This window comes from Varanus komodoensis, unplaced genomic scaffold, assembly GCF_004798865.1.
Source record: "Varanus komodoensis strain SLA01 unplaced genomic scaffold, ASM479886v1 scaffold29_1, whole genome shotgun sequence".
NCBI lineage: Eukaryota > Metazoa > Chordata > Lepidosauria > Squamata > Varanidae > Varanus > Varanus komodoensis.
Window position 1 is genome coordinate 9974310 of NW_025335759.1, and position 27217 is coordinate 10001526.

General features: G+C 48.7%; 1 protein-coding gene and 1 long non-coding RNA gene across 2 annotated transcripts; one reads left to right on the plus strand and one right to left on the minus strand.

Moving 5' to 3' along the window:
• The first annotated feature begins 176 nt into the window (after positions 1–176).
• Positions 177–23177, plus strand: LOC123026102. The gene is made up of 6 exons (XR_006415237.1): positions 177–288; positions 772–878; positions 1795–1947; positions 4561–4685; positions 17711–18345; positions 22828–23177. It is a non-coding gene; the product is annotated as an uncharacterized LOC123026102 (long non-coding RNA).
• Positions 1607–11766, minus strand: CNFN (cornifelin). Its single transcript, XM_044435365.1, has 4 exons — positions 11687–11766; positions 3912–4040; positions 2864–3000; positions 1607–1880 (listed from the first exon to the last, which is right to left on the minus strand). Exons 2-4 carry the CDS (start codon positions 4033–4035, stop codon positions 1791–1793), a joined length of 351 nt encoding a protein of 116 aa, XP_044291300.1. The 5' UTR covers positions 4036–4040; positions 11687–11766; the 3' UTR covers positions 1607–1790.
• Positions 23178–27217: the final 4040 nt, after the last annotated feature.

Consider the following 27217-nt stretch of genomic DNA (forward strand, 5'->3'; position numbering starts at 1 on the left):
TACCTAATGCTGGAGGATGCCGTTCCAGGGTTGGCTAGAGCAGCCAGTCTCCCCCAGGCCCGAAGCTCTCCAACTACAATTCCCAGCATGCATCGGATTACAACCCGCAGCGCGGGGCTTACTGTTCTAAGGAAGGAGCTGTTTTCTTGTTATACCTCCTTACAGCCTCTGCCAACGCGGTGCCCTCCAGATGCGTGGAACTGTAGTTCTCATCATCCCCAGCTAGTGTGTCCATTGACTTCCCCAAAACGGTGCTGCTGCTCTTTCCTGGGCACAACTTTCTAATAGGTATCATACCTTTTTAATCACATTTTGGGGCACAGTATCAGCATGGCTCAAACGCTTCATGCAAATGCAGATTCCCCTGGTGGGACTTGAAACCAGTTTCTGTTGGTCCTGTGGACATGGCCTTCCTAGAATCGCCAGCTTTACAGCGAGCCTTTGCAGCTGTTCTTTAACAGCTATTTGATCTGCAGGCTTTAGAAGCGACCCTATAGTAGGCAAAAGTCCAATTTTATGTGTGCTTAGACAGAAAAAGTCTGACAGCTTTCAGCATTCCCCTCCAGCCATTCCCTACAATACCTGGGACATGCTGGAAGGTGAATGATTTTTTTTCTTTCTAAGCTTCCTTAGGCTTCTGCCCAATGATTATTGGTCCTTCGAGGCCCATACAGATCTCAGAACTGTCATCGTGACATTGCTGCACTCGCAAGGAAAATCCATAGCTGCTCTTTTAGGAAATTTATATTCTGCTTTTCTTTTATATTCTAGTATATGCAAAGGGCTGTCCCAACGGAAAGACAAACTAATGGGCCCAACAGTTTCCTTGCCTGAGCAGACAAATCTCACCTGGAATGCATCTCACCCGGAATGCTGAGGTCAGCTGGGTTCTTGGATTTGGCGGTCACTAATGTCCATGCCGAGAGCCCTTTATCTGGGGCGGTTCAGGATTTCATGGACTCCATGACAGTCATGGGGCTGCCCCATTATGTCCTGGGGCTTAACACGTAGCAGGCATGCTCTCTATTTTTTTCACTTGGGCATGGGGGTAGTGATCTGAAGGTGGGGACTTGAATTGGTCCCTTTGTCATGGTCAGCTGAGATTTAGACAAATAGTCATTATCCCCCTCTGTAAGGGTGAAGATTTTAATCTGTGAAGCCCAACATGGCTTGAGAACACAATACTTTATGGATTGTTTTTCCAGCTACAAGTGGCTCCGGTTCTGGAAGGAGAAAAGAAGACCTGCCTAATGCTACTTTCCCACTCCACCACACCGTGGTTGCTTATTTTTATTAGTAATAGCTCACTAACAGAGGACTTTCCCTCACCTCCTACCTTGTTCTTTTAACTGGAGAATCCAGGGACCAACCTGAAATCTTTGGCAAGTAAAGCACGTTTTCTGGTTGTTCCTGATGTTGGCCTCATGCTGTGAAAACCTTCATCCACTGATTTCTGCATGCCAGCACACAGAACAGGCCCGCTGGGCACGGGGTTTTAAGCTGGTTCAGCGGACCACATCAGCTCTGGTGCTGTTTCTGCCCCAATTTCAAGAAGATGCCAAAGAACTAATATAGATTTAGACAAATATTATTTTATTGGGACATGAATATCAAAGTAGAATGTGACTAAGAAGAGAGTTTCCATCTCATTAGATGCTTCCCCCTGCAAGGATGACAGGTCTTCTGGTTGCAGTTCTGTGCTTCCGTGTCCAGAAACCAGCCATTTATCCAGCTAGCACTGCTCCCCCTTTGCATGAGGGAAGATTGGCTGCCTTCCCTTCCTTTCCTTTTCAGTTCCTCTGGTTCAGTTCTCGAGCAAGTTGGCAAAGACCACAGAGTGGACAGCAACTCATGACCATCCAGTCTTCCAGGATGGAACCCTGGGTAGAAAAGAAAGCCAGGCTGAAATGGGAGAAGGCGGAGTGCTTGCTCAGCCCCAGAAAACAGGTAAGAACAACCTCTGTTTGGGACAAGGGACAACCTCCTTGGTCATTGATGGGTTCACTTGGATGGGGTCTTGTAAATCAAGGGTGTAGCCGCTTTCTCTGAGTACCTTCCAGGTGTGTTAGACTGCAGACCTCATCAACAGGAATATACTGGCTGGGCCTGATGGTTGTGGTCCAATACACATGACAGGCAACAGGGTAGAGCAGTGTGGTGGATGGTTTTTGAGGACAGCAGTTCACACATTTTGATTCACAAGTACAAATATCTTTAAATGTGCCGTAATGTTTCCATATGTTACGTGCAGAGGTCAATTTATCATTGGATTATACAGATTCCATATAAATGTTACAGTCATGTGACAGATGACTATCTGTTGACTCTCCCCAGCAATAAATATTAATTTAAAACCTGTGCTAAGGTCAGGGAGCCTGGGAAAATAAGGTATGCTTTGCTTGAAAAGAGAATTATCTAAGTGCCAGGCAGTGAAGTGTTCTGAAATGCAGGCTCTACAAAAAAGGCCTTTTTTTCTGCTGTTCCATCCTCCAGAGAATTCCAGGTAATCCGAAAAAATGGCCTGACTTGCTCTCATGTTTCTAGTAGTAGCCAGAAGTTTAACTGTATTCATCTGTTTCAGTGAAACACACCAGAGTTTTTTGACACCTAACAGACTAAGGTTCCACGAGCCCCTTTTGTTTTCCCGTGCCAAAAAACACTTCATCCCATTTCTCAAGAAAGAAATGGCCATGTAGCTTGAAGGCCAAACTTGCAGGCCAAATGGCAGATTTTGACTCGACAGGTAAGTATCCATCAGCCCAGGCTGGGCCTTCGCTTTGCCCCAGCCGAGCAGCCCCCACAAAATCGCAACCCCACGCCTCTCTCTGCACTCAATCTGTATTTGACTTCCCGTGCTTCCAACCTCAATATGGTATTTCTCACGGACTCCGGTGCGTAGGGCGATGAGGGTACCAGGCAGGAACGGGAGGCAACAGCATTCGTTGGCCTGCTCCGACACGCGGCACGCGAGGATACAGGGCACAAACGTTCCGCAGAGACCTGGAGGAGAGGGAAGGAAAAGCGTGGCATACAATCCACCCCCATTTGGTGCACCAGTGAAAAAAACTCAGGAGGGGCAACCTTCTGCAATCCCTCATGCTCACCCCTTGGGTCTTAAGCCTGGTCTGCATGATGGACCTGAAACTTCCACCACCCCCGTAGTTTCCTTATGTGTGGGTTGCAGTCCTTCTGAAATGGGGGACCAGGTTTGGCTAGCATGGAGAGTGGATGCATAGCTACTCTTCCAAGCCAGACAATGAGGACTGGGTTTGCATGACCTGATAAAAGGTCATATGAACCCTGCACTCTGTATAATCCGTATAATCTGCCCTGGTGTGCTTTATAAATTGTATCAGTTACCCCAGGAGGTTTGCAACATCACATAAAAAATCACTATAAAATATAGTGCCACCTGCAGTCCCATAAAATATGAGCAGCATTAAAAACATCATAAGAAGGTTAGCATGTAAACATTTAAAAACCATATTAAAAGGTACAATAACTTACACAAAATAAATCGTAAGACCTGTTTAAGCAGCTAACAAAGTCCCAGTATAATAGCAAATGAAGTAAATGTCTTGTGGTAGAGGACAGGCTTAACCTGCTGCAGAAAAGGTACTAAAGTTGGGACCCGGCAGGCCTCCGTGGGGCGCTTGCTCCATGACGGGGACCGCCACTGAAGAGGCCCTTCACCCCGCTCCCTCCCTTTTGCTGGGGTGGCCCTTTCTGTTAATTTGAAGAACACCCCCCTTTCTGAGCAAGGAAGGTGGAGCAAAGTCAGTGGTGACAGACGGATGATCGAGAAATTGGGGGGGCCCGTCCAGTGGATTCGGTGCCAGCTGCCTGGCAGGCAGGCGTCTCGTCAGCAGCCCCTCCGCTTCCCGTGCACGGCCACCCCCTCCCTTACTCACAAATGCCCATGTCAGAGCAGCAGTCGCACAGGTCGGAATTCCAGCTTCCCTGGCTGCTGAAGGTGTAGCTGGTGCCCATGGCTTGTGGCTGGGCATCGACAATAACCTCAGACTGATAGGCCATGTCAGCTGCTGGAAAGGGGAGAAAAAAGATGGCGGGAGGCCCATCTGCCAGCACTGATCCAGCCCCTGGTGCAACACGGCATGGAGGACATACCATCCAGCCCTCACCCTTGTCTTCACCTGCCCCCGTTGGCCATGCCATTATTCTGAGACCTGGGATGCCGGTCATTATTCTGCGACCTGGGATGCCGGTCATTATTCTGAGACCTGGGATGCCGGTCTTTTCACCAGCTCCATTGCTTTTAACGTCAACACGATGCACAGACATGAGCAGGTCGTAAGAGTTGTCTCCAGGCCACCCGAAATGTCACTGCCTATTTTATCAGTGCAAGAAGGGCAGGGGCTTCCCTTCTGCCATATTTCCACATGTCCGTTCACGGCCCTATTATTGCCTAAGGCAGGAAATCCAACTCAACCCCAGTCCTGCCGGACAGAGCTGGGTACCCTCCCTGGGGAAGTACTTGGCGCAGCCCAAAGCTTCTTGAAAGGACTGGCCGTGTTCTTGTGCATCTCCTGTCATTTAAAGGATCGGCGTGGAACTGCTTCACCGAGTCCAGTCCTCTCTTTGTAGAGCTGCCACCTCTCTGAAAGGCTGATCTGTCCACTTCTAGTTTAAGGATAAAGAATCATCAGGACAGTGGCTCCTCCATGGTGAGTTATGCTCTATCGCTATTTAAACCGCAATGCTTATATATACATTTGCATCTATGCATATACATCAGCACACGCATGTTATGCAAACAGGTACGCTCTCTGCTCCTGTCCAGCAGTGATTCACAGGTGGCCTTGTCCGCCGTGGGCTGGGCTTCCTGGCTCAGTTCTACTCTGCTACCATCCTCGTGGCACCTCAAAACTTCCCTTTGCTTCGTGGCATCCCGCTAGGGCTGGAGGGGGATGCTGCTTGCTCTTGTGTGGGGCTTCCTGCTCTGACAGCTGGTTTGTTCTGTGCTGTGTTCACCCACGTTTGCCAGAGCAAGGCCTTAGCACCCTTCCTTTGTAGCAGAAACCATGTCCGTGTGGACCAGCCCTCCAGCTTTTCTCCGAGGGCCATTCTGGAGAGCAATTCCCCTCGCATTCAGCCAGTCTGAGCGAGAATGTTAGGGAAAGGCAAAATCCAAAAAGACGCCCTTCTTGACACAATGCCACGAGCTGCGCATTGTAAGAAAACGCCCCGAGAGGACAATAATCCACAGCATGAGAAAGACGCTGTCACACCCTCACGGCAAATTAATATGACCAGGAAACACTATTTTTGTTCTAGCAAAGGTTGCCAAATGGAGTGGCTTTCCTTACACATTGTTGACTGTTCCTTTCCTGTCTGCTGTATTTGCTTATACCAGTGATAGGCAAGAACAGGCACTGGGTGAGGCACAACTAGCAGGAAGTCTGTGTGGTGGGTGGAAAACATCATGGATTAGAGGTACTTCTCAAAGGAGAATTTGAAATGGAAGGGACTCTGCATCTCTTTCAACCCAAAGGACAAAGTCTATCTCAGAGGAACTCTTGGAGAATGCATTCCAGTATGGACAGGCCTGAAGGGACAGGGCCAAAACATTCTAAAAGTTCACATATTTTTGCTTAAAACTTTTAGGGTGCACCCCTATGACAACTAGGCATCTTCGAGATGGTCACAGGAGAGAGTGGAGTCCCAGCTCTGGAAACACTCCAAGGTTGGAGCTGGGATCTGAATTTGGAATGCCCTTTCTCCACCCTTGTAGCAGGTGGGGTTCCCTCTGCACCAGCTGAGGTTCCAAGGTTGGACAACCCACCTTGAAGACGGAGAGCCTTCTGGTGGGTTGGGAAGCAGGAAGAAAGGTTCTGCCAGAATACCATGGGAAGCAGGAAGAAAGGTTCTGCCAGAATACCATGGGAAGCAGGAAGAAAGGTTCTGCCAGAATACCATGGGACAGCTGCCCCAGCCTGTCCTCCTCACCCTGTGAGGGGAAAAGACTTAGAGGGCAGAAATTGCCTCCCCCCACCCCCGCAAGTCTTTTGCCCTGCAGGAGAATTATGAAGGCTCTTCAAGTTCACAAAGTTACAGGCAGCCCCTCCGGAAGACACTATTGCTGTCAAAACTTTTAGAATGGACTCCCCCCCACCCCCCGCTCCCGAGTCTGTGCAAAACCAGGGCAACCACCAAAACCATTCATGGTCACAGGAAAAGGGTGGAGCCATATTTGTAGATAGGCCAAACATGATAAAGCCTTCCTGTGCTTCCAATGCCCTTTGTGTTGAAAAGAAGCGAAGCCCTTGGAATTTTTCTTGGGCAAATGGGGTGCATGAACGGGAATGGCTGAGTCAGGGTCACTCCTCTGGAGTCAGCGGGATCAGCAGCCCTGGGGAGAGCTGAAGGGTGGGGCTAGAAGTTGGATCCAGCCCTTTAGTTCTTATCGGGAGTTTTGTTTGCTGATAAAGTGAGTGCAATTTCCTTTCCAGAGAAAGCAGGTTTGTACCAGGCCTAGAACAAAAGCAATGAATGGGCTCTGTAGATGTAATGAGTTTTGAGTGCCTCAGCGTAGGCATAAGAGCCAGTCTTTAAGCTTCAAAGCCTGTGAACAGTTTCTGCAGCAAGGTCAAAACTTCCCGTGCTTCAAAGCCTCCATTATACGTTGCAGCTTTCTCCAACTTGGCCCTCTCCAGATGTGTTGGACTACAACCCCCATCATCCCCAATCATGATGGGATTTGCGTGGCAGGATTTGTGATGCAACACATTTCATGGGCACATGAAACTTTTCTACATGAGAAATTTATTGTGAGCTTGTCATACTTACTTATGGCTGTTTACATGCCCTTTAGATAATGTTAACCCCCTCCCCAGTTTCTCTTCTCTGTCTAACCAGCATTTCTTTGTCTAACTAGACTTGCAGTATGTTCATTTGCTTTTACGAGTGGAGAATATGCAGAATGTAATTCGGAAAGAGAAAGAAAGCGCGCTTTCTTCTTGTGTATTTGCACTATTCTGCTAGTCACAGTGCCACCTAGAGGTTCTGTAGGAGCAAAGCAGGAAAATGAATGCCATTTCTGTAGCGTTCAGGTCTGCTCAGATCTCAGCCCAGCGATGCAGCTGAAAGGTGATTTGCACTCATCTGAAAAAGCTCCAACTGATAAGGGTGGATTAGCATCTCAAATAAAGAAAGGTTGCTAAATTCTAAGCAAAAATATCCGGTAGTTCTCCAGTTTATGGCTTAGAATGCATTGTGGTGCCCAACCAGAGACAAGCGGGTGCATTTCAAGCCTTCGATTCCCTTTTCATCCCACCACAAACTTCTCCCAAGAATTGCCAGATAGAATTTACATGTACTGCCCACTGAACCCAGTATCCTGTCCGGTGTTCTGCATTCCAAATAGGGTTGCCAGCTTTTGACTCAGGCCGGGCTGTCACTTTGACAGAGAGGTTTCATCAGTGACAATTAGCAGGTGATCAGATTTAACGTCATGGGCCTGTGGATCTTTGCAAGCTGAACCGCTACTCAAGAGAGAACGGAAGGGCTAGCTAGTGTTCCCCCTCCCGTTGTGCTGGCCACCTTGCCTTTAATTGCTCAGCTGGTAACCTCATTTCAGCAGATGTGGATTCATGAAGATGTATCTCCTTATAGTGGGAAAAACCTCAGGCCACAATAAATGAGTTATCCTCCAAGGTGCCCCAAGACTTTAGGGGAGAGAAGGCCCTGTTGAAATCAATGGGAATTAAACACTTAACTGTGCTCAGGTTCCACAGAAATCAATGAGCTTAGAAGTCCAATCCTAAAAACATTTACTTGAAAGTAAATCCCATTGATTTCAATACAGCTTACTTCCAGGTGTTATGTGCTTCAGCTTGAAATACAGTTTGTTTTCTGGCGATTGCAACTAGCTTTCTGCACAGGGCAGGCTGATCAGGATGCATGCCTCTGGAAGTTACTTTTAAGAGACTAGTCCACATGATTTTTAAACAAATTTACTGTACACTTCTAGTATGTTCAACAGGCTATCATCGTTCTCCTTTTAGAGATGTATGCAATGAGCTTACTCGTGCACCCAGCGATTCATTGGACTGGGTGCTGCCTTTGATGTCAAGTGGACACCATGGGCATATTTGCAAATTGTGCCGCTCCACCTTAGCAATAAACCACGGTGGGGCGAAAAACAGCCACGGTGCCTGGCAGACAGTGGGGCCCACCATGGGCCGTCTGCTTCCTCCCTCACATCCAGTTGCCTCCAAGGTCCAAGGAGGACCTGGTTGACGATCATAAGGAATTTTCAGGCATGCGATAAGCTTTTTTTTTTAAACTCCCCTCCCCCACACCCCCGAGATCACAAAACGCAGCTGTCAAGCCAGCTTTCACAATCCCTGTGTTGACAGCTAGGGACAGTCCTTCAAAGTGACCCGGCGTCACCTTGGAGGGGCTGCCATGGGTCTGGACCCCCATGGGGACTGCTTTGCCTGGATGCTCTGCAGAACCTGGAAGCCACGCGCAAGCCAACCTTCTGGACACAATACTTGAGATGGGGCCTAAATAGTGCCGAACGGAGGGGGACCTGAATCTCCCCACTGAATTCACCCTGTGAACTGTGGGGCTTGTGGAACTAGCACCCAGCAGGGCAACACTGTCACTGCTCTGCCACACTGGCTCTCAGCTGACCAAGAACTTCGTGCTGATGTGGCGTCACTCAAACGCTCTTCTTCACCCTTTTGACTCAGATGTTTTGCATGAAAACGAAGCCGAGTGGGGGATTGTTTGGTTTCCACTGCCCAACACCCGTTGCTCAGTTGCAACTCCAACGCAATGGCCTTCCTGTTTTACAAGCCAACAAAATGAAGAAAGCAGCTTCAGACAGCAGGCAAAGAATATCGAGGGCCAGCAGAGCAAGGATGCGGTATCCAAACTCTGACCCAAATTTCCAGGGACCCATAGCTGAGGCTTCCTCCATGGAACCTCATCATGGGTTCTTCACTAATGGCAAGCACAGCTCATAACCCTCCGGTGTGTAGCAGCTGGGGGTGAACAGCGGATCGGCTACAGTTGTGAAACCCTCCATGCATAGCCCACAACCTCTGTGAACGAAGCACGCCCCAGAAACCTCTCCAGACAGCCTGCAGGTCTGCCTGAACCGTGAGATCCACCAGCTGCAGCTTGGGGCAAAAGACATGCACTTGGAATTACAGAATGCAGTATTCAGGAGTTTATTTTCAGTGGTGGACTTGGTGGAACGCACAGCCCTTCTGTACAAAAACACACTTCCTTTCTTTGTTTCAGCTGAATAATTTATAGAAGCTGCTAGGAATGGGGAGCTGTTTCGCTGCTCCCCTTGTTAAACAACCAGGAACAATCCTTCAAGTCACTCTGAGACCCGTCATGAGGTTCGGCTCACCTCTGCAGGTGTACATCGAAGGTAGATTCTGAGTTGGTTCACAGTCGTACAGCAAGGAGTTCTGGCTCCCAAATATTTAACAAAAGCAACACATTGACTTGCCTCTTTGCCCTAAATTCTACTGCTTGACAAGGGGAATCTTGGGGTAAACAGAAATAGATTTTTTGGGTGAAAAACTGTGAGCTCCAGAGCTCCTCAGTTCTGGTACTGCAAACAAATCCTCTAGCTCGGATTTATTAAATATTAAGTATATGTCTTTTGTGCCGGGCTCCAGGCTCCACCTGGGGCATCTTGGGGTTCTTGTAAAACACAAAGTCGATCCTCCAATGCGACCATCTGCCCGCCCCCCCGCCAATAACATACAAGGGTTTTCCTCAAGACTTAGTAGGGCGATGTGGAAATAGGTTTCCTATGGGAAAACTGGGAAAAGGTGCGTGCATTTGCTATGCAGAGGTGTGCGCAGCGGTTTGGAGGGTACCACAGAACAGCTTGATGAAGCCCCCACCCCCATTATTTGCACACCCCCCCCCCACCCCAAACACCGGAGTGCATTTGGGGAATATTTCTATGTCCGATCCCCGCTGCCACTTACTTGGTTTTTTTCCACCTGGAGCTTCGGCTTTTGTGTTGACCAGAAGTGTTTAAGCAAAGAAATCACCTGGGTGGCGTTTACTGTGGCCTGTTATGTACACTTAGTTAGAAGGGCGGGGAAGCAGTGGGGGGAAAGGTAGGGAAACGGCAACTGCCTGGGTGGAGGGAATGTTGTCAAGGTGGAGGAGAAGAGGTGGAAAGTGATTAATTGGGAGGTGAGATGGATACAACGGGGCAGGTGTGATTCTGGGTAAGAGCTGTTGTAAAGCAGACATTCTCTATGGAGAAGAGGCCACAAATCTGACATGAGAAATGACAATATTAACCATCGTTTTGAGCTCCAAGGATAACTAGTCATGGGCCTAGAAAGGCCATTCCAGAGCAATGAGACATCATCGGGAGATTGGGAGGAGAAAGGCTGGTTTCTGTAGCTTAGGTCAGGACGAGGTTCTCTTTAAAACCCATGAATCATTCCACACGTGTTTAATTGGTTTGCCTAAGGCCAGAATGCTTGTGCTATTGGCAACATGTGTCTTGAGATTGGCCAGTGTTTCTTCTGTACGTTATTTCCCTCTGACTCACTGATTAAAGTTTACCCACCTTAGTGCAAGCATACCTGTAACTGAGGTGGCCAGGTACACAATGCAGAAAAAAAAGCGGTATTACCAAGAAAGGGGGGCAAAAGAGGAAACCATACTGCATACAAGCTAAATAACTTGTGTAAATGAAAATTCAGAAATAAGTGCTGTAATTTAAATAGAAACGCAGCGCTTCTCACCATAGTGGGCGTACTGTGACCAGGTGACCTGTGTGCCAGCCTGGGCTGCTGCCAAGGTAGTGTCAAAAGTACCCTGACATATCGCTCCATGCATTGGCACCTGGGCTGGATCTACACCTGGCTGGATCTACACCTGGCTTTTTAATGGGCTCTGTCACTCCTGCATTACATGATGCTAACCCCAAACCATCTTCCTCATGCTGTTCCAGCCGTGACAACCTAGATTTCTTCAGACTCCTTATATATTATCGTTTCCTCACAGATATATATATCTGTGTATATATTCCTCATACACACTCTCTCTCTCTCTCTCTCTCTCTCTCTCTCTCTCTCTCTCTCTCTCTCACACACACACACACACACACACACACACACACACACACACACACAGATATTTGCCAGAATAATATAGGTCTGAGCAGTGGCTGCTTGATGGTCCTGATCCTGATTCAAGTCTTGCCTTTGGCTGTCGCTTGACTCGCACCTGGTTCTGGTCCTACCTCTGGTCTGGTGCTGCCTTGCCAAGTTACTTGTTGTGCCCTGAGGCCTGATCCTGGGTTTACCCCATGACAATTAAAATAAACAGATGCAGGGAAAGTAACTGTGTGTGCCATTGCTAGCGCTGCTTGTGTCACGGATAACTTGCGTGGCATACAAATGCAGCTCTGCCTTGCGACTACTACAGATCTGGATTTTAATGCCAAATCACAGAAGAAGCTCACCTGCTCAAAGGCAAGCCGTTAATATTTCTGCTTTACAAGTGAGGAGCGAGGGCTGAGAGATGAGCAGGCAGCACACGGCCAGCCGTGGCAGAGATTAAAAAAGCGCTCACAACCAATCTTATAATATTCCTCCAGGCCTTCCTGTCCTCCACCATCCCTCAGAGTCCACCCAAGCCCACACCCACTGTGGCTTGGAGTTCAAATCACCTGGAGTTGGAGAAGGCTGCCATACAGGACAGTGAAAATGTAAAGTTATCAGTTAAAATCTCGCTCATGAAAGAGTGGGGGGACAGCTCACCAAAAATTTGCTCTCCTTGGAAGTCAGCATTTTATTTATTTATTTTATTTATTTATTAGAACATTTCTATGCCGCCCCTTGCCGAAGCCTCGGGGCAGCTTACAACACAACACAATACAATACAATACAAAAATAACAATATAAAATTAAAATTAACAATATAAAATAAATATAAAATATAAAAGAAGTCGCCCTGGCTATTTCTTCTGTCCAGGAATTCTCCCCCTCCTGGAGAAGAGCAGTGCCACCGTTTCAGAGCAAAAAGCCCATCACTATTGCCCTGCGTTCTGGAGTTGTCAATATTTGTAGGTCAGTCTCTGTATACACACACCCACCCGCCCCCCCCCCCCCACACACACACCTTGGACTCTGGACTCGGCTCATATAGATTTTGAGAAGGCTGGTTGGTCATCCAAATGATGCAAATAGAAGCAGTTTGCTGCTGTTGGATTTGTATATTTAAAGAGCCATTTCAGAAAGTATAGTGGGCTGAGAAATTATTTTCCCATGCTCTCCATGGGGTGGACCCAGGCATAATCGTATTTAGGGAAGGGCTGGGTGAATCTGTCAAACCTAATTTTGCTCTGGCGCTCAATTTTCTACTTCTAAGTTTGTTTCTGGCCCTTTGCTGCATTAGAGAATATTTTTTCCTTTCCAGTCTGCAGAAAAATATGGATTGTGTGCATGGTGTTCAAACTATGTGCATGTTTATTGGTATTTCTCAAATGTACATATTTTAAGTGACTAATGTGTTATTGGGTACATTTCTCTTTGAGTACACAACTTTTCAAGATACTGTTTCATGTGTACAGATTTTCTTTGGATTTTGCTTGCAAATTGCATTACCAACTTGAAAAAAAAAATAAGGATTTGACATCTGACTGCATACTGGTTATGTTTGGATTCAAGAAATATAAATTTGTTAAGCTCATACTGAAATCCAAATGGAATAGATTTCTCTACCATTCCTAACTTAGAGCAGACTCGCTGAAATTGGTGAGATTTATGTCCCTTGTGGTTTCAGTTGGACTGTTCAGGGTGTGAGTAAACCTGGTCCCAGCCCTATTTGTTGATCATCTAACAGACAGGTAGATTGTTTGCGTGATCAGTGCTGCCCACCATGGCTTTGTTAAACCATGGCAAATCACACGTGCAGAACGATTTTTGAAGTGCAAGGCATGGCCCAGGTGGGGGAATTATGGGAGTTGCAGTCCAGCACAATGAAGGGCACCAATCTGAGGAAGACTGGTATAGATTGTGGCCTATTAGACATTCTGGCAGACATTCTGGCTTGGAGGATGAATGGGAGCTGGGCCAGGGTGCGTGGTATCGGTGGAAACCAAAGGCATGTCAAACTGTCAGAGCTGCAAAAAGAGATAAATGAATTGCCAGGCTCTAGCTTGAATAAATGAACTCTCTCTCTGGCTGGGCAAAAGGGTTATGGTGATCCAGAAGGAAGGGGAACGGCACTCCGTGCTCCCTGTGGGGCCACACAGAGTGGGCAAGGAGAAGGGGGGGGAGGTGATCCGAGCTCGTCTGACAACGGAAGAAGAATGGAGGATGAAATGAACATGGAAGGCTCTGATAGAGGGGACAGTGAGTGCCACTTGCACTTGATGCGCACTCGGCGGGCACGCAGTGGCGCATCCGCAAATGCCTGCTTGCACACTTAAGCCACGGCACCCGCCACCCGTCTCTTCCTCTGTTTTCGATCTGACCCAGGCCTCTCTGCTCCTCCGGTCACATCCTGGGGGAGAGAGCTCTCCTCATCTACCTTTCATGCCGTTTATTAGGGCTGGGTTAAAGTATATGCTCCGGACACTCAGAGAAAGCCCCTGCTCAGATCCACCACCTCTCCATAATGTCCCCCCGGGACATTCCCAAATCAGAAATGTGTGTCCAGTTGATTACATTCCAAGAAGGGCTGCTGCCCTTCTTTGGCTTTGCTCTGGTTCTTTCATAGCTTTCTGGCTTGTGTGTGTGCGCGAGCTGAAGCTTTTCCTAGCATGGAGAAAAGGGGTGGAGAAAGCTTTACTTCCATGGCAACTTTCTGGAAAATTTCCTGGGAGTAAGACCCATGGAACTCAATGGGACATAATTCCGAGTGGATGTATACGAGATTGCTCAGGTTCTCTCTTGGCCTGCTTAGAGCGACCTCATAGGCACAGGGTCAGTGCAAAAAGTTAGCAGCCTTACCACAAAAGAGGAAATAATAACCATAATCAGCCTGCAGTGTCTAACTTTCTTCGTTTTCACCACCCCCAGTCCTTGCAAAGCTAAATTTAAAATGTCAGTAGAGGAAGGACAGACTCCAGTCTATGTTTCCAGAAGGACAAGCACCGGATGGTTGTGTGAATGCATATATCTCAGCCCACCTTGGTGTGTGAATGCCGACAGATGGGGAAAGGGTGGTTCATGGGTTTGAAATTAGGCTTTTCCCCCTCCCTCCACCCCCAGGTCCTATTTATCCCTCCATGTGTCTGAGCATCTTCCCCTCCCCTTCTCCTCTTTTCTAATTCTTCCTCATGCGCACTCTCCCCCTCTCCCCTTAGCTCCCGGGCTCCCCCATGCATGAAAAGAGCCCTTATTTAATTTAGTCGCCACGAAAATCGATTCTGCCATTCGATACAAAATAAGAATCAAGCAGATTAAGGGACGGAAATTAACTCTGAAAATATTTTTGATGGAGTGCCTTGTACTCTCCCCGCCAAATGGACTGCAAAGTGGAACAAATGACGGGCAGCTAGTGGCGGCGACAGGAGCTTTCCATCTTCCCATTATCCACTAATGGGAAAGGTCCCGCTCTCGAGCCTTGGCCCTCGGATTAATCACAACCCAGCCTTTATGAAGATTTATTTCTCCTTGCCTGCAGCCCGCGCCGGGATGAAGTCATAACGCTCGGGGGAGTGTGGTGCTCCCGAAAGGAGGGAGGAAGTGTTTAGAAAGAAGAGAAGGGAGGGAGATATTTATATATATATATATATATAAAATAAAAACGAGTCGGTGGCTAAAAATAGAGGAGAAAGAAGGGGGAAGCAGGAAGGCAAAGGATGGGTTGGATACAGCAGGCCCCAAGGGAGGGAGGGATGGAATAAGAAGAGAAATGAAAAAATCAGAAGTCAGTTGTGTGTGTTTGATAGAAAAGACGGGGAGAGTTGAATGCCTTCCTTCTGAGCAGTGTCTGGCCCAGGCTCGTGGCTTCCTTGCTCGTGGCGTTGACTGCGTGCTGGTTGTGCAGAAGAGCAGCATAAAAATACTGTATAATATTAGCTTGGCCCGTTTCGTTTGAAGACAGCGATCTGTAGAGCCAAAGCCCACCCTTCTATACTTGCTTAGCATTAGGAAGTGCTGCAGCGCCCAGACAGCTCCAGACATGTTGACTGGGTTCAAACAACACACTCGGGTCGAATAGGGGTTGAATGTGGGTTGTGCTTGCACCACGGGTAATTGTTATTGCATTGTCTGAACCCTGTGGCTTGTTAACCATGAACAACCCATGAAGAGAACCCATGGCTTGTTGCTGGGCTGCGAACTGTGGCTTGTGCGCCATGGCTTGTTATCTTGGCTGGCAGTCCACATTTCAACGACAACACCCACTGAATGTGGATTCTCATGTTGTCTGAACTTAAGTCATCAAGAGGTTCCCTGCAAGGAGGCGGTGCCATCATGTCAGTTCTCCAAAGGGCAGACGGGCCACTCTGTTAAGCAGACGTGTCTTGGAGTCGTGGTGCACGGATGTGGTGGAACGGGGTAGTCCGATCCTGATGTGACAGAGTGTCTTTCACCACGCGTGAACCTTGGAGGCCACATAAGCGATAGGAACCACCAGCAGGCATGACCAGTTATACGTCATCAAAAAGGGACCCTGTACTTTGCACAATATTTGCACATGCAAATTTATCTGCAAAGGGGGAAAAGCGGAAGTAAGGATGATTTAGAGAGAAATGTAAGAACTCTCAGCATAGTAGCAAGGACTGACTAAATGCTCTTGTGTGTTTACCCCGTCTGATGATGCCGAGGTTGTTGTTGTGGACGGGCGGCTTCCTCGCCTGCTGCTCTAAACTCCCCTTTTGGCTCTTTTACTTCCAGTTAGATCTGGACTGGCAACCTCTTCAAAGAGATGCCTCTCTTCTTTAAATAGGACACCTAGTCACTCTACCTGCTGCCTCCATGCAAGGAAAAAAAGAGCACATCCCGGAGCAGCCGCGTCCTTAATCTCAGAAAAGTCCAAAGGATTGGTTTTGGTTGCTCAAGCAGAAAGTCTGTGCCTATGGCAGTCACCCTGGGCTTAGAACTTGATATGTTTCAGGGCCGCAGCCTCTCTTTCCAAAAAAAAAAAAAAAGTTAATGCTGTCGTTAATGCTAATGCTGAACTTGACTATGTTTTGCCCATGCCAAGAAACTCAGGCTGCAATGATTCCTGTCTGGAGGCTGGTCTTCTGAACAACAGTGCAAGGTAGGTCGGGCCAAGAGGGAGACCACCGTGACCATCGCAGGGATGGTCCCCAGCACCGTGCCCTTGAGGCTTACCTTAGATGTCACACTGCAGGAGGCAAGGCTTTCATAGAACGGAGACACGGAAGCTCAAGCTGGAGGACCAAATCCGACCCACTGGGTCTCCCGGCCTGGCCCTCTGGGTCTCCTCAGGGCACTGGCCCTGCCCCCTTTCCTGCAAGGATCGGTCATTTGGTAGTTTCCCAGTTCTTGTGTCTTTCCTCCCCACTGCCCCCATACTAAAAGGTTGAAATATCTCTCCAAATGCTTAAGTGCAGCAGCAAGAGCTCTAAAGTAAGACCGGCATTTTCACTATCCTGGCCTGCCAGCACTGGAATGTGGCCCCAGAGCTTTTGGGGAACAGGATTCGGCCTTGGGCTGAAGGAGGCCCTGCACTCCCGAGCAGCCCCTTGTGCCAGGGCTGCCTGCGTTCTGCCTTCCCTGTACCTCCCACAACCCTTCCGGCTTCTCTCTCTCTACCTGGGCAGAGCCTCTCCCCACCTTTCCCCCTTCCTTTAAGAGCCTGTCTCCAGCCCGCCTGTAGCTGATCAATGGCTTATTGCTAGCCATTTGCTCCCCCTTCAATTCTCCATCCATCCCTCAAATCCCGCCAGGATCGGAGAAACGGATGGGCCTTTAAGCAGATCCCGTAATGCATCAGATGTCCCCAACCCTTGTTCCCCACTCGATCATTCCTCTGCTTCAAGAACAATGGGTCATTTTTCTTGCAGGTGTCGTTCTAAATTTTGCCTTCCCTGTGCAGTGGTTCCGCCTATGGACTGTCCTGGCAGAAGCCGAGGGAGGGTTGCCACCTTTTCAGCTGGTGCTGCTCCTGTGCCTTGAGCTGCAACCCAGTGCATGGAAAAGGAACAGGGCCACGCTCCCCCATCCTTGTTAGCACCTTCCCTGGAGGAGTGGCACCTGCTCAAATGTTGCGTGTTCGTGGGTAGGGTGGCATGACTGGGAGCGTGGCCATTTAAACAATTGGCAACCCAGGAGGTAACAGAAACAGAAGGGGCGACAGAACTGGCATTCGGGAGACTGGATAAACAAGAGGTTGTTTTTAAAGGAAATGCAGAAGCAATTGAATGCCAGTAGAACAGAAGTAGGTTTCACATGGGGTTTCAAGCTGGTTTCCTCTTACTGTTACCGCTTGGCAACTTTTAGGGTGGCCACTTGTGGGTTTGCTCAAAAGAGAAGAAAGAGCTTTGTTTCAAATTTGTCTCTGCTAATCTCCCTCTGCCAGAGAGCTTTGGCTATTGGGTGGCATAGAAATTAACTAATCAGATACACACAGAGTTGCAAGTTCAGAGAGAATGTTTTTAAATAGAACGGCAGTGTATCTCCTATCTCCCCCACCTGTGTTGTTCCCAGGTGGAAAGCTACTCGTGTTACTTTTCCAGCAAAGTGCAACCTTTCCATCTTTTTCCCCTTAACAGATTTGCTGTAGTAAGTGAAAAGCCAGGCACAGCAGTGGGAAAACACAGGAATGTCCTGGGGGAAGAGGACACCCTTTCCCTGCTCTGCTTAACAATGCAGTGAATGGATCAAAGCCTCACCTGGAAGCATCCCAGGGGATCTGTGTGCTTGTCCGCTCAGTCCGCAGTCCAGGCCAGGGGCACACGCTTATGGGGAAGTGCAAGGCCTCTGTGGCTCATGACCTTTCTTCCAAACTGAACGCAACAGTCCTTCGAGCAGAGGAAAAGGATAACAGGAGCGACTAGTCCTGATGTCTACAAGCTACTTCCAGTATCAGAGACTGTTGCTGGGGAGCAGGGCGGCAAGAGGCCGATGCTTTTCCGTCCAACTCGCAAGCCGGACCTTGGTCTGACCCTGCACAGCTTTCCTGATGTTCTTCGAATACCTTTTTACAGAGGACTAATTGTTTTTCAAACAGAGGACTGTCCTCTGTCTCATGGCGCACATGGCCACCCTACTGACTATTTTCAGAGCCTGGAAATGTCCCTGGAGGGGCCATAGCTGCAAATCTTTCCTCCTGCTCTAACCGCTATTCCCTATGCCACAGCAAGAACTGATTCCAGGAATTTAGACTCCTGGCGCTCTGGAATGATAGGTAAGCTTTTCTCAATTCTGAAGCTTTGCACAAGGGGTGGAGTTGGGGGAACCAAACTCACCTGTTCATAGCTCTTTCCTAGCTTACAATACTGGTACCATGGCAGGTGCGGCTCTGAAATACCATCTTACTTCCTGGAATTATTTGATTGGACCTACTTTGCACCCACCTCATAGAGTCAACTGTAGTGGAGGGTATGCCTGGGAATTCAGCTGCTCCCACTTCCCAAGCATAAACCCAGGAGGAAGAGTGGGGTTTAGACCTGGATAGGCTTCGGCGAATGGGGCGGCATAGAAATGTTTTAATAAATAAATAAATAACAGTCCAATAAAATATTCCCGAGAGAGAACCTTGAACCTTCAAAGGAGATGGGTCAGGCCTTGGTATTGATGGTGTAATAGGCAAAATCTTTTTTTTTTCTTCAAGCCAGAGAAGAGCTTCAGTGGGTGGGAAAGTGCTCATTTCATAAAATATCCAGACTTGAAGAAATGGACTAATTTGTATTTTGGACCAGCTAATTGTGCTTGGGTGGCATCCCTAATTACATATCTCCCTAATTCCAAAAATGTCTGAGGTTCTAGCTCACCTGAAGCCAAACTTACTGAGGCTTTATGTATGCTACCATCAGAACAGGGTTGTGGGAGAAAGGGACTGAGTTACAGGTGTTTAAAAAAAAAGAGCAAGTTTCTAGACCCTATTGTTGCGAAGATATTGTGGGAAATGCCTGGTGAAATATTAGCATTCAGGTTTTTTGTTGCTGCAGAAGATAGTAATTTTCTTTTCTTTTTTAATTCACAGTCTTGAGCAGATTCTCTGTCCTGGGATCTGTAACCTGAAATGCTTAATATGTGGGCAATGATGGTGAGAGACAGGCACTCTGTATATGTTCATTGGCGCTCTCCTCATTTTATTTTATCCATGCTGAGCCTTCAAGGCTCAATCAGGATGCAAATTTAGAACTTGTACATAGCTAGAAACCATTCCACACAAATCTACAAAAGAGCTCTTTTAAAACTCCAGCAACAGGGAAAACGCACAAACAACCAGGCAGGACATTAGCAAATAACTCCAAGGGATCCATCTCTGAGATGGAGCACAAGAAGGGGGGGAAGCCAGTTTTAGAACATGAAATAAGCAAAGCTGTAAAGAAAACAGCATGTTAAAAAGAAAAGCCTCAGGCCCAGCTGGTTTTACAACCAACTTCTGTCGTGAGGTTTTTTCTGAACCTCTGAAAAACATATATAGAATAATGAAGCATTTGGAGAAGGGGGGGGGGAAAGCAGGAACGGCAGATGCCCCCAGCCGCGAGAGAGGCCCAGTGAATATGATTTCTTAAACTACGAAAATAAATTTCTACTTGGGTTGCCAGCTGACCAAAAGAAAAGCGGTCAAGGACGTGTCTGTTTTTTATTTTGAGGCCCATAGGCAGAAATTTAGGGCTCCAGATTGTTTCTTTTCAGCTGGTCAGTTCTCCATTGATCTTTGGTTATGCACCTTAAGGGAGCCTTCTCAAACCTGGGCCCTCCAGATGTGCATGACTACGAGTCCTATCATCCACTGACCACTTGGCTGGAGAGGATGGGGGTTGTAGTCCAACTTGTTTGGGGCGCACTGGATTGGCGCAGGAAGGTGAGGGCAGGGCCTTGAACCCTCACGACCAGGGCAGACATCAGGGGTAGGTGAAGTCAGGCACTTGCCAAGGGTTCATATCCAGATAGGGACCCGCCATCAAAAACCTTCTTCACAGTTGCAGCTGCTTCTCTTGCTGGCCAGATGATGCAAGCAAGCAAGCATGTGGCAGCAGCCATAAGAAAGAGCAGTTGGGGGCCCCTCTGTGATCACAGCCTGGAGGAGGGCTCTCCGGGGGGATGCCTTGCAGCAGCACCCTCCAAAACGTGGGGACCACCCCACACCCACACCCACGCGGCACACGCTTCACCAAATCGGAGTAGGGGGCAAAATACTCCGCTCCCCGGGCTCCCTATAGCAGGCCCGAATGTGTGTACAGGCTTATCAAATACGACGAATCCTGTGCAAAAGAGCGTGTGGGGGAGAGAAAGGAACCCAGCTATGAAGTCAGGGCTGCTGTTCCCCCTGAGATCCTTCCAGGACTGGGAATAGAAGGGTGTGAGCTGTCCCTTCCGGCCTGGAAGGTAACCCTAAAATCTGGCAGAATTCCCCATGCAGCACACTGATTTCTAAAATCTTCACTTTCCCGAGGTTTTTCTGCCCGGCTCGTTCTGTCTGCCCCTTCTAAGCACCTTCCAGGCCTGGGAAGCATCAGAAGCACCTTCATTCTGCTAACCCTAACCCCAGCCTGGATTTCCCCCGTAACACTAAAATATGGCATAATTCCCCATGCAGCACACCGATTTCTAAAATGCTCACTTTCCCGAGGTTTTTCTGCCCAGCTCGTTCTATCTGCCCCTTCTAAGCACCTTCCAGGCCTCGGAAGCATCAGAAGCACCTTCATTCTGCCAACCCTAACTCCAACCCGGATTTCCCCCATAACTCTAAAATATGGCATAATTCCCCATGCAGCACACCGATTTCTAAAATGCTCACTTTCCCGAGGTTTTTCTGCCCGGCTCGTTCTATCTGCCCCTTCTAAGCCAGAGTTTGGTCCACACCCCATGCAATGAACACCGATGGCCACATGATGGCGCTCCTCTCACAAGGATCTAGAGTGGAAGGACTCGGGTCTGAGGGAAGGGGAGCTGCTTCCAGGGCAGAAAAGAGAGAGGGAGGCAGGGATGCCATGAAAAACGGGCTTCTCGTGGACCTCTGGGGCAAGCAGACTTGCCAGCTTTGGAACCAGCTGCCGGTGCTGCTTCGCAGTGTTTTCCTTTGCAGCATTGAGTTGGTGGGCAGGTTTGCCTTTGTGCTGTCCAGGGTCTTTTCTGCTGCTCTTCCCACATATCCAGCCCTCTTAGAATGAAATGATCCAATCCTGCTTTTTTCAGGCCAGTGGATGACACGAAGAGCAAGGCCAAATCACATTCCAAATTCCGAGCACTCTGCTAGAATAAGCTGCTGCGAACGGTGGTCAGCCCAACACAGCAAGACTGCTGGCTTGCTTTGGCGCCTTTAAAGGCAACTCGGTACCCAGAGGTCAGCACCGTCACAGGCTAAGGCAGGAGTGCTGATCCTCCGGCTGGTGGGCCAAATCTGCGGGTCCCTCTCCCCTGGCCTGGCCCCCTTTCCTCCAGCCGCCTCTCCTGGAGCTCCGTCATTGACTATCGGAGCTCAAAGTACACTGGCCTGTTTGGATTCATCCCCTTGCATATTCTCCCAGTCCTGGAACGTGGCCTGTGAAACCCCGGTGCTAAAATTTGCCTTAGAAGTCCCTATTAAAAGCTCATTTACAAGCTCTGGTTGACAAATGAGCAACACTTGTTTTATCATTAATAAACGTGCAGAAGAGGCGTTTTGGCAGGTAGAACTTTCCTCGTTCTTTTCTGGCAAGCCGTCTGCAAAAACACCCTCTCTTTTACAGAGCAGTCGAGGGGCAGGAGCCGGTCTGCCTGTAACCCCACTCTCTGATCAATCAAAGTAATAATAAGAGACCCTCACAAGATTGCACGCTCGATATGACACTTGTGCAATTGTGTGAACATGTGAGAAAGGTTTTGTGATTGGCTGAGCTTCCCGCAGTTTGTGCCCCTAGAGGGAGAAAGGGTGTCGTCTTTACCTTCTGTCTGAAGCAGCAGTGCAAGCCAGGTGCATCGAAGGGGTTGACTTATGACCTGTCCCACCTCAAGGTCCCTCACTGCCTGGGTCCAGAACGCTCCTGCCACCTTGCACCTTTCCTTCTCGCGTGTAGGGCTCTTGCAAGAGTGTGCTGGATCCCACAGCCTCGTGGCTGCTTCTTCTGGCCAGCAAAGGAAAGGAGAAATGGGGTGGTTTCTCCATCCAAGGCTGCAGCAAGAGAGCCGCTGTCAGGCTCCCCAGAGGCCTCAGGGGAGGAGACCGGCCCTCCTGGTGGGGGCGATGCGATTTGCCACCCCTTCCACTCTGCCCCCTGAGCTGGCTGCCTCACTCAGCCTCATGATAGGGCTGGCCCTGTTTTGGGAAGTAGCTTATGCACTGGAGACGTATGACTTGTATCCCGCTTGGGTCTTTGAACTGACGAGCATGATTATCTTGTTGAAAAGACAGCATGGCAAGGCTTGTCCGCATCTGAGCCAGCCTGACTCCATGCATACAAACCCCACTAATGTGCAGCCTGGCATGTTATAGCCCCTTCCGCCACCTCTGGATTGTACCACCACATTCTGTTGCATGGGCAGAACCACTCCAGAAAGATCGACATCACTGCAGCTTCATAAAGATGCCCTCACAAAGTCACTAGCCCATGCAAGCCGGCGCTGGCCAGCCGGTCCGTGTGTGCTGTATGTTAATTATGTTTGTTCTGAAAGGAAGGTGAGTGGAACTCCGGACTTTCCTGCTTGTTCACCTGGATATGCTTCTTTCTTACCACAGGTGACCAGGTGAGAAGAGTGTGGTGAACCGGGTAGGAAAAACAGCCTGCGGCCTGAATCAAAGCAAAGTCTTAGTGACCGGCAGTAGGACCTGTTGAGCTGGTATTGTGTCTCCTATTTTAGTTTTGGCTGTGTCCTTTCTGCCTTTTGCCCTCTGCAACATGGTGCCAGAAAGCTCTTCTGAAACGGAATTTGGCTCTGAGGGTCAACGCAGTTCTGCACCGAAGAGGTCCCCACTTCCTCTGTTGTAATCAGGTGCCTGCCAGGGGTGGAAGGCATAGGTTACATTCAGACAGCACAATAACTTATACTCAAAGGTTCAGTGTGGGTTGTGGCTTCTCTGAACCTAGCTGTGCTAATAAGTCATGGTTTGCTAACCATGAACAACCCATGAAGAGAACCCTTGGTTTGTTCGTGGGTTGTGAACTGTGGGTTGTTCATCATGGTTTCTTTTATGGCTGTGTTCAGAAGACAACATGGTAATCCACATTTCAGCAAGTCCCTGGCATCTCTAGGTCAGGCTGGAGAAGAGTCATGCTTAACTCCTTGGAGAGGGGTGGGGGTGAGGACTCCTTAGTGGGGCTCCTTATCCATTACAGCTTTTATTCTGTGTATATGAGCTGTCCACAGTGCTGAGCGATCCCCAGACTAGGTTCACAATCATGGAACACTATGTAAAGGCGGCAGAGGGCGCACAATAGAGACACCGGTCTCATCCCATGTGCAGAGAGAGATTGCTTGGACTGCTTGAGGGAAAGGACCAGGGACCAGAAGAACTCGGGAAACTCCCGAGGGTCAGATTTGGCCTGCAGGCCTGACATTTTGACACCCTGGGGAAAGCCAAGTTCTTCTGTTGGCAGATCACAAATTGCCAATGTCATATTTGCCTTGTAGAAGTCTATGGTCCAGGCACACTTGGCTTTGCTCTACAGGCTCTTGTCAGTGCAGCCAAAGAAGGATGGGGCAGAGTTGGGAAAAAAGCAGAAAGGTGCAGCCCAAATATTCAAGGTACAGTAGCTGCGATTGTTTGGCTTAGAGAAAAGGCAAATAAAGGGAGATGTAATGCACAAAATTGTGCATTGTATGGAGAAAGTAGATAAGAAGAGACATTTTTCTTCCTCCTTCATAATAGTAGAACCCAAAGGAGACATCCCATGAAGCTGGCTGGTGGAAGATTCAGGGCAGATAAATGGAAGTCCCGCTTCACACAGAATTACGGAATTATTAACTTATGGAATTCCCTTCCGTGAAATGAAGTGATGGCCTCCAATTTGAACAGCTCTAAAGGGTGGCTGGACGAATTCTTGGAGGAGAAGACTGTCAATAGCCTGCTTGTGCAACCCCCAGGATCAAAGGCTATTGCCTGCATACACCAGGAGCTGGGGACCATGGGTAAGAGGGTGGGATGGCACTCGTGTCTCACTTAAGCGCTTCCCACCGGCACCTACAGGACTGGGTCACTGGTGTGAAGAACCAGGCTCGACTTATGTTCTTCTGCCCCACTGTGTAAGAGGAGGTGGCTTGAGAACTCTGGGAGTGGCACCAAGTCCCTGGTTCCCAACACGGGAACGGGCTTCTCCAGGCCAGTGCCTGCAGAAGACCAGAGCGGGAGCTGTGAATGCAGCAGCCCCTTTGGCAACGCTTTCCGACGGGCTGTTGATGAATGAACTTTACATGCCTAGATGTGAGCAGCCTCCTTGGTAAGGTTTTACCCGCACTGTCTTTCCCGAGCCAAATTCCCTGGGGAATGGACTGGCCAGGCCAGGAACAGCAGGAGGGAGTCCCTACTCCCATTTGTCGCTGGCCCAGGATCTCGTGCAAGCGTCAGAAGAGAGGGCGACACAACCACACTAGTGCCACTAGGCTGCCAGCCCCAGGGTTTGTGTGGGCTCCTGGGCAAGAGGCCCTCCATGAGCGCCTCCCTCAGGGAATCTGCCTTCTCCGTTCCTCTGTCATCCGCTGCTTGGTTTCCATGTTTCTCCTTCCCACCTCTGTGTCCGTCTGGGCAGGTGAGAGGCAGGTGGTAACCCAGGCTGGTCAAGAGGAAAAGCAGCCCTGGGGTGCACTAGCAGCTGCCCCAGCATTCCTGGGCTTGACCACAGGCTTTCGCAGATGGCCTTTGCACCTGGGCTGCCGGTGAACACGTTCTGCCAATCTCAACGCGAATGGCCCTTCCTGCGCTCGGTCGGTCGGAGCCTGTCCTCTCTTTGAGTGCTGATCTGGGGACGTGTCCTGATGCTTTCCCACAGGCTGGGAAGGAAGGAAACTTTGTTCGTCACCCTGTCTTAATGAGTGGAGACGATGCGCCATCGTGGGAGGCTCGGTCGGCACTGGCTGATTGATTCCTGTTTATTATCTATTAAGAACAGTCGGATAGTTTGGGTAACACATCAATTCATCAAATGGCGCCATCATGCAAATTCCCTAATAAAAACATTTTACTCGTAAATGGTCCCGAACTAATTAACTAAAGTGTTAATTAAAGTGCGGCAGACAGGGATTGTAATCAAGACGTGCGGCTTTATCCATCTTCTAGGTTATTGATAACATCCTTGGCTCATTGATTGATTGGGACTTTCGGCTGTCGAGAAGCGGCGGGGGGTGAATGGGTGAGTGGGGGAGATGGAGGGAAATTGCAGTGGGATGAAGGCAAAAGTGGAAGAAAGGAGAGGGAGAAGAGGGCTGGGGACCGGCAAGAAGAGAGAAAGTTACTTTCAGGAACAGAGAAGAAGGGATGATAAAATCCAAGAGAGGAAAAGGGGATGCAGAGAACTCAATTAAGAAAGATTTGGGGTCGATGGAAGAATAGGAGAAGAAGGTAGTAAAGCTGTGTTGAAAGAGAGGGGGCTCTCCTTCTGCTTAAAAATTCCATCTTCAAATCCTTCTTCCCATCTCTAACCAGACATCCCTGGGGAAATCCATTTGCTTCCGCACATTTTGGCTGTCCTGCATTTGCCTCCATTCCTTCAATGTTATCAATATTATCATTCAGGGTTGAAGGACCCCCCGCCCTTTTCATACATGGATATTCACTATATAACATAAGGCTTGTGATCCTTTAACCTTGCATAAACCACTGATTCTCTTTGGACTTACTTAAGAATGGAGATAGATGGCCATGAAAAGTGGAGTAGCTTGCTATGAAAATAGGTTCGAAGAACAAAGAATGAATAAGTCCAAGTGGGATCCTGGGAGAGTATGACCTCACAGGTGTGACATGCAGGCAGATTACATAATGAATGTCGGAGTGGTCACCAAAAATATTTGGATCAGGGTTCAAAGGCAATAGATTACCAACATTCTACCCAATTTGTTTTCCGTTGCCATGCAATCCTATGTATGTTTACTCAGAAGTTAATCCCACTGTTTTTACAGCAGTTTAGTCCTTGTCAATGTGTTGCAGTCTTAAATTATGGTAGCCAGTTGATCTTTGCACGGTGAGCTTCCTGGGGGACACCTGTGGAGGATGAGAGTAGTGACAGAACCACACACCGTAGGAGTTTCCGGATAGTTCCTCCTTCCACTTGGCTTTGAACCTACTGCTGGTTCTGGCCACGCAAACAGAGTTCCAGAAATTGGAGCTACAATCCTGTGCATACGTATTTAGGAGTTAGCCCCATGGAAGACCATGAAGTGGACGATTATGCTTGCCGTCCTAAGACTCCGTGAAGACATGGTGAACGTGGGAAACTCCTGATAAGCAAAGCACAGATAATGGTGCTCTTTGTCACAGCTGCTGAGCCCACAGATGGGGTTAAGGAAGTCTGGCCACATCTCGACAGCGCCCAGCAGTAAAGGGCACTCCTTCCTAGATGCAATTAAAACTGCTACTGGAGGAGCTGAAAATTTAATAGAAGAAATGATCAATTAGCGCAGACAGATACTTAATTAAAAGACTGGAGTAGGGAGGGGGAAGAGAACAAGTTGGGAATGAGTTCAGGGGCTTTTTTTATCCCTTGACCATCACTAGCTCCAAGCTGAGGTCCCCGTTTGCGCCTCAAAGTGCGAGTCTTTAGCTCTTCCCTTACTCCCACCCATTATAGGAGTGTCGAATGAAACGCCCGTCTTGGACTCCAGAGGCTTCCACACCATCGCACCTTGTTCTGTCGCTTTGACATGGGTCCAACCACAGCTTGCCAGCATCAGCTCACTGGCACCCAACCTTTTCTGTAGATGAAGGTCTAGCATTTTTCCAGCCAAATGAAAGCCTTGTGGAATTTCTATTGCTGTAGAAGCCCTTAGACCTACTCTTGTGACTTTGTAAAAGAGTGAACCTACATCAGGGGTTTAAACCTACTGCATCTTGGCACCCATTTCACTGAAGATGGTCATGGTAGGGAAAGTCAAAGGCAGAAGAAGGAAAGGAAGGAAGAGAAAAAAGCCATATCCTT